General features: G+C 41.3%; 1 protein-coding gene across 6 annotated transcripts in view; it reads left to right on the top strand.

Annotated features, from left to right (window-relative positions):
• The window catches only part of SERINC5 (serine incorporator 5), a 100,837-nt gene that overhangs the window by 62,596 nt on the left and 26,035 nt on the right, over positions 1-12,206 (top strand). For all 6 annotated transcript variants that reach the window (XR_014058481.1, XM_081506036.1, XM_081506035.1 and 3 more), the window contains 3 exons: positions 7,795-7,973; positions 8,440-8,522; positions 9,992-10,085. Coding sequence is in view for 5 of the 6 variants with exons in the window: in XM_081506036.1 (XP_081362162.1) it covers positions 7,795-7,973; positions 8,440-8,522; positions 9,992-10,085 (356 nt within the window). In the remaining variant the exon portion in view is untranslated. The remainder of the gene's footprint in view (positions 1-7,794; positions 7,974-8,439; positions 8,523-9,991; positions 10,086-12,206) is intronic.

Raw genomic sequence — 12,206 nt, 5'->3', positions numbered from 1 at the left:
AAAATCATGGATTGTTGTTGTTCAGTTGCTAAGTCGTGTCTAATTCTTTGTGACCCCATGAACTGCAGCACTCCAGGCTTCCCTGTTCTTCAGTATCTCCCAGAGTTTGCTCAGACTCATGTCCATCGAGTCAGGGATACCATCCAACCATCTCATCCTCTGTCGCCCCCTTCTCCTCCTGCCTCCAATCTTTCCCAACATCAGAGTCTTCTCCAGTGAGTAGGCTCTTCACATCAGATGGCCAAAGGATTGGAGCTTCAGCTTCAGCATCAGTCCTTCCAGTGGATATTCAGGGTTGATTTCCTTTAGGATTGACTAATTAACATGGATAGTCAAAATTAAACCATGAAAAGGCCTGAAATATCCATAAAGTAGAGCACACATGGCTAGCATTTCTCTAGAAAGTTAGCTCCTTGTTAGCTTGGATTTAAAAAAAAGAAATATTTCTTCATTCATTTATTTATTTTTGGCTGTGCTGTGATATCTAAGTATATTTACATAACTTACAGTGGGGGATGAAGAATACACCTGTAAACTCCCATTTCTTTGGATTTTCAGTAGCTGTTTACAGAAAACAGCCATGAGCATGGTTGGCTTTGCATATGCAAATCACCACACTATTCCTGTTCACACATTCAATGGGAAGTTAGCGGATTTGGTGCTGCTCACTTAGGCCATAATTCCCACTGATAAGCGGTCTGACTAGAAAGCCCTGCCTGTTGAGACACTTGGTCCTTTTCAAAGAAACCCCAGCATCTGAGTGTTCAGGAGAGAACTATCAGTGGGCCTTGTTCCTCTCAGGGGGCACAGACTCCTCTATCAGACCCTGCATCCTGTGGGAGAGAGTGTGGGTCAGTGACTGTGCCTTCCATCTGAAACAAAGTCCAGGCCTCCGCAGCTGCAGTCTTATCTCTGGATTTAGGTATGGATTTGTTTTCCAGACTCAGGGCCCTGTCCCACTCTTTTCCCCTTGATTATAGGGGACAGTGCTTACTGAGAAGCTGACCCTATGGGAGCAGCAGAGCCTTTCCTGGCTCCGAGATGGGGTGGGGGGCTCTGTTGGCACCTCTGTTCATCTTGTCTGCTCTGTTACCCCTTACCCTAGAGTTTTCAACCCTCCCTGGGAAGAGTTTGGCAGTGTCTGTTAAAACTTAACCACTTTCATGATCCAGCATCCATCTTCTAGATGTCAGTCCTCTTTAATGCCTCTGCATGTGCAGAGAGAGACGTGCAATACCCACAACATGGGCACGATTGATTGTACCTCGTTCCTAAGGGTGAAAACTCAGAAACAATGTGAGTGTCTGCCAGTAGGGTCACAGAGGCTAAATTACGATGGGTCTGGGCTGTGGACTTCTGTATAGTAGTTTAAAAGGTTGCAAATAGATTTATGTGTTGAACATGCAACAATCTGTGGGGCATAATGAGTGGGGAGTAACAGAGCAAAGGGCCTACAGGGAAGTGTGACAGGGGTTCCCTCTGGAAGCAGTCAGGTTAGGGTTGGAGTCATGATGGTTAGGGGAATTCAGTTACCTGTATCTGTTGTAATTTACATTTTCTTTGGCAATAAGAATGTAAATATATGTTGCTTCTATATATGCTCATTTGCTCAGTCGTATCCGACTCTTTGCAACTGCATGGGCTGTAACCCGCCAAGCTCCTCTGTCGAGGGGATTCTCCAGGTAGGAATACTGGAGTGGGTTGGCATTCTCTTCTCCAGATTGCTTGTATAGTGGTAAATAAATATATTTTAGAATGATGCTCCCGCTTTTAGGTTTGCAGTTAGATTTCTTGAAAGCAGGGGTGAAAGGCCTGTTGGGGTCACTTCCTGCCCAGTGTCCAGCCCCCTGGACTGTCTCCTATCCTCAGCTTTCAGTCTCTGCTCTGGAGAATATTCTGATTACTGCCCCGAATGACTCTGTTGCCAAATCCGATGTTACTTCTGGCGTCTCATCAACTGGTGGTATTTGACACACTCTGCTTCCTGAGAGCTTTGCTCAGCTTCTCTCTGGCTCTGTATCTTTTCAGTTTCTTGTTTTTTTTAACCCCCCTCCTTCCCAGTCCCTGAATGTTTGCATTCCTCAGCAATCTGGGCTGTTCCCAGCTCTGTCTCCTTCATCCCCCGCTCCTCCACCTGGGTTCCTCTCCTGGTAAATTTATTTATTCCATTGAGTGCCTCCTTTGCCATCTCTGCTGGTCCCTGCCAGTCCTTCTCTCTAGTCCTGCTCTCTCACCATCTGCCCACATTTCCCCTTGATTCCGGCAGCCTGTGCTTAAGTGAATTACTGCCCCTGCACCCCGAAACCGCCCCTCTCCTGTGCTTCCTATCCACTGCTGGCCCACATGGGCTACAGCACATGAAGGTACAAAGAGTCAGACAGGACTGAGCAACTGAGCACCCACACATGACTTTTAATAATGACACATTGTAAACTTTTCTCTTAAAAATATTTAGAAATCTGAACAAAAGAGAGGTGAGTACTGATGGTTACTTTTTTTTTGTTTGGCTGCACTGCATTGCGTGTGCGATCTTGGTTCCCTGACCAGGGATGGAACCTGCGCTTCCGGCCTTAGAAGTGCAGAGTCTTCTCCACTGGACACCAGGGAGGTCCCTGGTGGGGACTGTTTTTAAAAATAGCCCCCGCAAACCAGAAAGGGCCTCAAAGGTAATAATTTACAGAGAAATGACCCTTGATTGCTAGAAGCTGTCAAGGGGAGGATGGAAGCTGATTTTAGCCTTCCCCATTTTGCAACTCCTGTCCATGGGTGGGTAACAGACATGGGTGGGTCCAACTGTCATGGACACTGGAATTTTTCCACAGAGAAAACTAAACTGTCTTAAAAAGTTTACAAATAATTGGAATGTCAGAAAGGGGAGAGAGTCTTGGTTCTGAAGTTTACTTCAAGTAAGATACTAAACAGAACCTGTAGATCTAGTTCTTCTAGGTTTTGTGATATCACTCCTGCTCAGCTCTCCCAAAGCTTTCTTTGCAGCTTGGGTTCATTCAATGTCCTAAAAATTTGATACAATGGAAGGTAAGACTCATTAGCTTTACTAATGTGCCATCTACTTCTCTCTCTAAAATAATGTTATGGGGACATGATGCTCCTTTTCCTCTTCATTTCTGTAAGAACCACTCCCAAATTCTATTCTTTATTTCTAAGTTTGCATCATGTGGGCCCAACTAGACCTATAGGCCTTTGTAACCCTGCCATTATTTCTTCACATTTATTTGCCTGCGAGTGAAATTGTTCTAAGGGCATAGCCAGCATCTCCCCTCAATAGACAAGCCATGGGCATTTTCTAGCTAACATCTCTAGGCTTAATACTTGTGTTGATGTTGAGTGGTGACTAGGTCTCTGGAAGACGGGTAGTGAGTACTGTTTGTTAGAACTCGGTTCTTATGTAGGCACACCTTGTTTTGTTGTGCTTTACTTTATTGCGTTTCACAGACACTGCGTTATTTACAAACTGAAGGTTTGTGGGAACCCTGCCTCGAGCAAGTGAATCAGTGTGCCATTTTCTGAACAGCATTTGCTCACTTTGTGTCACCACACTTGGGTAATTCTCGCAATATTTCAAACTTTTTCATTACTATCGTTACATGTTCAGTGATGTTTGATGTTACTGCCATGACTCACCAAAGGCTTAGATGATTGGTATTCTTTAGCAATAAAATATTTTTAAATCTTATATTATTAAATTTTTAAACACTGCTTTAAAAAAAACACACACACACATAATGCTATTGCACACTTAATAGACTGCAGTATAGTGTAAACTTAACTTCTACGTGCCCTGGAAAAACAAAAAATTCACGTGGCTTGCTTTACTGTGCTGTTTGCTTTATTGCAGTGATCTGGAACTGAGCCCGCAGTATCTCTGAGGTATGCCTATATAGATGTGCCAGGGAAAGGTTCACCTTATTGAAAGTTGCCAGTACGGTTGTTCCTTGGTATCTTTTGGGGGTTGGTTCCAGGACCCTCTTGGATATCAAAATCCACTGATGCTCAAGTCCCTTATATAAAATGGCATTGCATATAACTTAGGCACATCCTCTTATTTATTTTAAATCATTACTAGATTACTTAAAATATTTAATACTATGTAAATAGTTCCAGGTACATGGCAAATTCAAGTTTTGTATTTTGAAACTTTCTGGGAAAAAATTTTTTTAAAAAATTTCTTTTTGTGGTTAGTTAAATCCATAGATGCAAAACTGGCAGTTATACAGAAGTTCAACTGTATCTTTCAATATGAATCCTTTGGTAAAGTGAATAGAGCGTCTACTGAGTTCTAATATGTTCATCTCCCCTCTTGTTTAGATCAGACTGCATCAGCCAATCAGGGGTTCATGTAACGTGCCTGACTCCCTCCCCCGAAAGTTGTTTTGTTGTTTGGTTTTTTTTATAAAATAGATAATAATCTTAGAATTAAGTACGTTTGCTTAATGGTTACTATGGATCAAGAACTGTGATGAGCCCTTTTTACAAGGATTCACTGATTTAATTCTCAGAGCAGCTTCATGAGGTGGAAGGCAGTATTATTTCATTGTACAGATAGGGAAACTGAGGCTCAGCTAGGGTGTGTAATTTTCCCAAGTTATTAGTGGAGTTAGGGTTGGAAGTCCACATGAGCTCTTTATTCTTACTGATACTTTGTGACTTTGAGTTTGGTTGCTTAATGGTTGGGAGGAAACTCCTTGCCCTCTGGTCTGTACAGAACCAGCACAGATGCAGTGTCCCTGGATGCCCAGAGCCAGACCTAAGAGGCAACATCCTTAGCAGGCCTGTCCCCTCCATCCCACAGTGTGGAATTTGTGTGTGATGTATGTTTTCTTTTTATAAAACTGGGATGGAGCTTGGAACAGCAAATATTTAATCAGAGCAAATTCCAGTTACTAAATCCTACCAGCTTGTTCTACTTGGAGGTTCTTTACCTAAAAATACTCACCACATGCTGAAGGCTAGACGACTTGAGTCACCCACAGAGCATAAGGCAGGCCTTAGTATTTAGAGCAGGAGGTTGTTTGCCTACTTTTATTGTGGATGAGATATGCAGTGCCACATACTAACCCTTTGATGAGCTAAGGGCCTCTGGCGGTAAGTAAGGGTTTGGGGAAGGGGAGTTTTCCTGGATGACAGGGTAGATGCTCATGCCTGCTGGCAGGAGCATTCTTCTTAAACTGATCTGAGGAGAAGAGAGAATTGGGTGTGGGTAGGGAGGTGGAGAAGAGTCTGACTGGGTAGATTAAAGGGACATGTGTGTGTTATGGCAGCAGTGTGGGGGCGCTGTGCAAAAGGGATTAGCTTTGCTGGTAGAGGGAACAGAGAAGGTGGGGGAAGAGTTGAATGACTATTACAGAGCAGTAAATCCCATATGAATAAAACAAATAAGGTGGAGACATGGTGCCTCCTTTTACAGATTTAAAGCAACATTACCTTCTTATTACCAGTACCACTCATAGGGTGCAGCTTTTGCTTCCTGCTAGAGGCTCTGAAACATTCACTTGTATGGGGTCCCCCATGACTTCAATAGAGGAAGACTTTAACCGTGTGAATTTGCTCACTCACTGTGAAAGAGCTGAAAATTCAGACTCCTTCAGAAAGCCCTTGCTAAGGTCTCTCATTACCTGGTGGGGGCGCATCCTGTATCTTAATCACTGTTTTCAAGCAGTTTACAGACCCACCTTCTCACTGGAATGCTCCAGGGTGCTTCCAACCCTATATGTTAAAAACAAACTCCCAGAGCTCTTTTCAGTTCCTAGGGCTTCCCTGGTGGCTTAGAGGGTAAAGCGTCTGCCTGCAATGTGGGAGACCCAGGTTCAATCCCTGAGCCAGGAAGATCCCCTGGAGAAAGAAATGGCAACCCACTCTAGTACTCTTGCACTGAGCAACTTCACTTTGCTCTTTTCCTTTAACCCTACTCTCCCTCCACCCTAAAAACTTTTAAAAGGCAGAAGAGAACCCTCCCCCTATTTTCAGTCCTGCCAACTATGACTTCTAGTTTACCTTCTTCAACTGTTATCTGGACTGTTAATTCAGTGGCCTTCTAATCCTCCTGCCTCAAACTTGTCCCTTTTCTCACATGTTCTTCACTTTGCAGCCAGAGGCATTCCAGCTTACATAGCTGTTTCCCCTTCCTTACAGTATGGGAGCCAGTCTTCTGGGCGTGGCATATACCTGGCCCTTCCCACCAAGATCATGCCTTCTTTTGAGCTTTATCTCTTGCCAAGGAATACTTTTTTAGTATAAGTATGCCCCCATGCAATAGTTAGTCTAAGTATATCCCCAAATATTGTTATATTAAAAATTAGTTGTTATTCATACAACATTTAAATTTAACTAGACAATCTGTGTTTTATCTGGCTTAATATTTTACCTGGCTTGGTCAAAAATAATAGTAATGTCTCTGTGGATTTACATCTTGCTGTGATCTAAAAAAATTGGAGTTGCAGGAACTTGCTGACCACAAAATGTTTGGTATTTCTTTATGAAACCTTTTATAGCTATGCATGAAAGTGGAACCATTATAATAGGATCTCAGTAGCAATGCATTTTTGCCCAAGACACTAATTTTTAAAAAAAATCATATTTGAGATCCAGGTATAGTAATGATTGCAGATCTTTTCTGAGGGAGAGAATCCTCAGGGAGGAAGATGAACTTCAATTACATTTAGTCTTCCTTCTGTTTATGGAAATCTTTTATTTTAAAACTTTTTTAATTTTTATTTTTTTGGCTGCTCCAGGTGTCTTGTGGGATCTTAGGTCTCGGATGGAAATTTTAATAACGTCATTGTTACTGTTTCTTCAGGATCTTTTCTGTAGAAGAAACAAAATTATCATGCTTCAGTTTTACCTTTAGTGTTTTGTCCTTTTTCCCCCTGGTTTTAGTTTTTGTTTTGTGAGCAAAGGCTATAATGTGATTTTCAACTTATTTTCTGCTCTGAAGAGTGTTCAGCTTTGATGTTCGTTAAGAAGCAGGTTTTTCTTTTTTTTAACACTAAATCTTTATTTTCTGACATTAATAGAAATGTGCTGCTTGTTCTCATAATGTAAGTTGTTAATTATTCTGATAATGTAAGTGGGTTTTATATTAAAGCCTTCTAATTATACTGGAGTAAGCCATTGTTGACATTTATCAGATTAAGGTCCATAAATAAAGAACTCCAGTGGATCAAGTAAAAATCCTATTAACGACCAATTCACAGAACAATATATTAAATTTTAAAAAAGATGTGAACCTTACTAGTAATGAGGACTATGGACATTGAAACAAGATAGTGGTTTTTAACCCTTAAATGTGGTGCTCAGGCTGGGAATGTGAGCAGTCTCAAATATTGCTGGTGGGATATAAACGCAGCCTTTTAAAGAGGGGCTTGACTTTATTGCTTGAAATTTTAAAATGTAGCTACTACCTGACCCATTGATTTCATTTCTAGGTTAGGAGCTTATCCTATATAAATAATGGTATATGTGCACTTAATCTCTATATTTACGCATTTTAAGAAAAAATACCCGTGTATTATAAGTATAATTTTTAAAAATTCTATGCTGGATTTCAGAATTCATTAGGGGTAAGTGAAGGCTGAGTGGTATGTTTTGAGCGCTATATCTCTAAAAAGGATACAGAGAAAATTAAGGAAAAGGTCTTTGGAAGAGAGACTTTCTTCTCAGTCTTAATTTCTCTTGGTACTGGTGTATTTAACATTGGATTTTGACTTGCAGGCTGAAAGAACTACACCAACTCTTCTTTACGTAGTTTTAACAAAGACTTTTTCTCTTTTTCTACAGATCCCTTATTTTGAAGATATTTGTAAAGGCATTAAAGCTGGGGACACCTGTGAGAAGCTGGTGGGGTATTCTGCAGTGTACAGAGTCTGTTTTGGAATGGCCTGTTTCTTCTTCATCTTCTGCCTCCTGACCTTGAATATCAACAACAGTAAAAGCTGTAGAGCCTACATTCACAATGGGTGAGTCTTCGTGAGCATCCTTTCTCCTTTCCTTGAACTCAGAGCAGCATTCCAGGGCATCTTCTACTCGTCACACCCTCTGACTGCTTTCCTCTAGTTGAAATTGTTGACAGTGATTTGAGAAAATTACACTTTTCACCACACAGTGGACTAAGAACGGAATTCCTGTTTGTAACACCTGATACCATAATGAGACATGCAGTGGAGATAAGAGCTTATTTCTTGTACCAAGACCTTCCCCCAGGTCATTTCCACCCTGCAACAAAATGGTTTTGCACAATCAGAGGCCAAACATTGAGTCTGTCTAATCATGGGAAGAGGCAGTCCCCAGTCACTTAATTTCTTCCCCTCCATTCGAAGTGAACAGAATCACGGATTGACACACTTACCTTCTAAGAGGTCTTTGTCTTGCCTTGAATATCATTTGAATATATTTCCTCTGTTTTGTTTTGTTTTTCCCCTCCAGCTTTTGGTTCTTTAAACTTCTGCTGCTGGGGGCCATGTGCTCAGGAGCCTTCTTCATTCCAGATCAGGAGACCTTTCTGAATGGTACGAATGGAGGAGGGGGTACCTATTTGTTGTGTTTTACCCACTTTGTTAAATTGTTCCAAAGCATCGTCCAGGGTGCCTTTGATATTTTAGGTTACTTTCTTGTAGCTTAAAAAAAAACCTGCCGCACCTGCCCACACTTCATTCACCCTCTACTTCCTGTCTCCCCCTCAACAGCCCCCACCCCACCCCCACCTCCCCGGATGGGTGACAGAACCTCTAGTTACTCTGCTGGTGGAAGAATCAAAGTTAAGGTTATTGGCCTGGAGGGAAAATGAGGCACTTGGAAAACTTGTTTGGAAACTAGTTTAGCATGTCAGCAGTATGACCAGGGAGACCTTGTTCTTTCTGCCCTGCATACAAACCCAGGGCTTCTTAGCAGCTTTAAATCTGTTGCAGCGATAGTGGGGTAAGAAAGGCTATGTCTAAGATAGAGCTGTGTCTAAGATAGTGGGGTCCTCTAGGCTGTGTCTAAAACCTGACTTATGTGAAACTGTGTAACATTGAACTCTATTCAATCAATTATATTCAATTCAATCCTTATTGATGGAGTCTACCAGAAATATTTAATATGAAGCATTCAATCATAAGTGAAACAAGGGGCCCTTCTTTATTTGAGCTAGGGAGGGGAAAAAATAAAGCCTGAGTTTCAGAAGTTCAAAGCACTGTTCAAACCCAATGAATTCACTTTCCTAATTAAGATAGTGGAAGTATTCACATTGTGAATGGGGAACAGCCATAGGTCCTCAAATAGCCACATGCCAGGTCCAGCTAGTTTCTTAGGGTCACACTGCTTTTATGCATTCCTTAAGGAAGTTGTATCCAAGTTGTCTTTTTACCTAAAATACTGGTAACTAGTTTTCTAGCCCCACAGAGGTCCTTGTGTATATTAGAATAATATACTTAGAATGGATGGAACCTAGCAGTTAGTCCACTAGCTCAGCTCCGTTGTTTTATAGATAACCCAGAGATGTGAGGTGCTCATCCAACGTTTGAGCTGCTTTGTGGCTGAGCCGGAAGTAGAACCCTAGTTTGAACCTCATTTCTTCCCTGAACCTTGATGGGTCTCTGCCCAGTAAAATTCAAATCCTTGGTTTTTCTGGCAATGTGTGATTTTACTTTTAAATGGGGGGTTGTTGTTGCTTTTATGAACTAACTACATCTGTTAGGATATCTGGCATTTATTTATAGCATGGAGGTGAAGCTGGGATGCTGTGGTACAGATTGCCTGTGCTCACATCCCAGCCACATCTTTTACTGGCTGAGGACCTGCTCAGCTTATGTAGACTCTGTTTTTCTCATCTGTAAAGTGGGTATAATAGTAGTACCCACCTTGTACAATTGTCTGGGAATTCAATGTGTTAGTGGTACAGGGAGCCTGAGGTAAGAATCAACCATAGTCATTACTCTTTTGAGTTAGACGCTTGGGACGGTCACCTCATCTCCTTTCAAACGGTCTTCTTTTGCAGCCTGGCGCTATGTGGGAGCCGTCGGAGGCTTCCTCTTCATAGTTATCCAGCTCCTCTTGCTTGTGGAGTTTGCACATAAATGGAACAAGAACTGGTATGTGCCTTTGTGGAAAGCTTCCACGTGAACTCACTCTCTGGCTCAGAGAAAGTGCCCAGTGCCGACAGAGGCTCTACCCTGAGTCATGTCGCCAGGGGTTAGCAGCCTGCTTAACACCAAAACTGATTTTTGCTGGTTCCCTCCCTCCCCTCTGCTCTTTGAACCTCTTCCTTTACTCCTCTCCCATACTGATTTTCTCTCATTCCTACCTTTCTTTTTCCCACGTCAGTTCTTTTTATTTTTTTCTTCCTTTTTCCCTACACCCTCTCATTTGGACTCAGACTCAGCCACAGTCAACCCCCCTGTTGACGCCTCGCAGCCCAGCTCTGTGCTGTCAGTGGCTAAAAACGTTGAGCAAGCTTTATCTTAGGCCCCCATCCTTGGCAGATTAAAAAGAAAAAAAGTAGTTTGGAGCTGAAAGTTCACTTTCAGCAAAGACTATTCGATGGACTAGTTCTTTCCTCTTTAAAAATAATTTTGTTGCTTCTCAACTACTTAAGAGAGGAAGGGCCCCTTCATTAGGATCTTTTGTTGTGCTCACTTAGAAAGCCATCCTGACTTAAAAACATAGACTCTAAGTGCCTTAAAAATAGGATTCACATCCTAAGATGTGTGGCAAATGCATCATTTGGCTCATTTTATTTCTTGCTGAGCTACATTGAGGAAATGACTAGACAAGGGTCCAGCTTCTTCAGTGCTAAGGCCAAGTTGACTTTGTTACTCTGGGCAAAGCTCTGTCTGACTTGATAAAACATGAATGAAAATAACTGCCTGCTGTGTCTAGTAAGGCTCTTGTTATTTTGTAGATTTTGTAGGCATCATGTTGTTTTATACTATTTTGGGGTAGGGGAAATCTGAAAGTTCTATATGAATGTGAATTTATTTTTTTAATTTTGGATAACATAAAATATACTATCCACATTCTCTCAAAACCCTTCTCATTCTAATTATATTCTGCAGCTTGGTAGTTGTTGTTTGTTTTGTTTTTTAAAGATCAAATCATGAGATGCATGAATGAAAAGATACTGTTAGTCATTTTATTATTGGGTAAATACTAGAGTATGCACCCAAATGCCAATGTTAAAAATGTTTATAGCACATCAAATCATCTTCCAAGTAGCACTACAGTCATATTTTGGTATTTTTCAAGTCTTAATCACTATGCAAATGCAGATTTCTTGGTCTGAATTGTGCTCATATATGAATATTTTTTTAAGTGTATTTATTTTTGCCTGTGCTGGGTCTTCACTGCTGCTCAGGCTTTTCTCTAGTTGCGGTGAGCAGGGGCTACTCTTCAGTGTGATGCACGGGCTTCTCTTGTGGAGCACAGGCTTTAGGGAGCACAGGCTTTTCTTGTTCTGGAGCACAGGCTCTAGGGAGCACAGGCTCAGTAGTTGTGGGTATGGGCTTTAGTTGTCCTGCAGCATGTGGAATGTTCCCAGACCAGGAATTGAACCCACGTCCCCTGCATTGGCAGATTCTTATCCACTGTACCACCAGAGAAGTCCAAAATATAAGTTTATTAGTGCATGCTGTCCTACGTTTTGAGTCATCCTGGAAACCTAGTATGTTGGGGTTTCTATTAGATCTTGTTTTGAGGCTGAAAAGTTTTCCTAAAGATAAGTCTAATGGGTGACTATAGGTTATGTGACCCTGTTTTCTCAGTTGTACAGAAGGAATATGCACAGTAAGTTAGAAATGCATTTTAATTGATTAAATATCACACTTTCCATTGATTCTTAATACACTTTCACTCTGAATTTTTTATTAGACAAAATATGTCACACCCAATTTTTTCTAAGATTTTCACAAATAAATTTCAAGTTAGGAACTTGGTAGTAAAATATTAATATCTTTGATTCTGAGGGCCTGATTTACCCATTAAATAGTATATTCTCTCGAGAATACTTATGCTGCTCTATTCTGACTTTTAATGTTTTGATTGATTCTGAAGCCATTTTCTAGGACTGATTATCGAAGCCAAGTTTTAACAGGCATTTTGGAAGAGTTTGATCACTTTAAAAACTTTCCAGAAGCCACCTAATAGGAATGGCTTAAGAGCTTTACAGAAATTGATGTTGCTGTTGTACTGGCTGTGAGGCCAGTATCCCAACAAAA

Source organism: Giraffa tippelskirchi, chromosome 7 (genome assembly GCF_054371585.1).
Source record: "Giraffa tippelskirchi isolate mGirTip1 chromosome 7, T2T-mGirTip1v1.2.pri, whole genome shotgun sequence".
NCBI classification, from domain to species: domain Eukaryota; kingdom Metazoa; phylum Chordata; class Mammalia; order Artiodactyla; family Giraffidae; genus Giraffa; species Giraffa tippelskirchi.
Note: the sequence above shows the minus strand (reverse complement) of the source record. Positions and strands in the feature narration are given on the sequence as shown.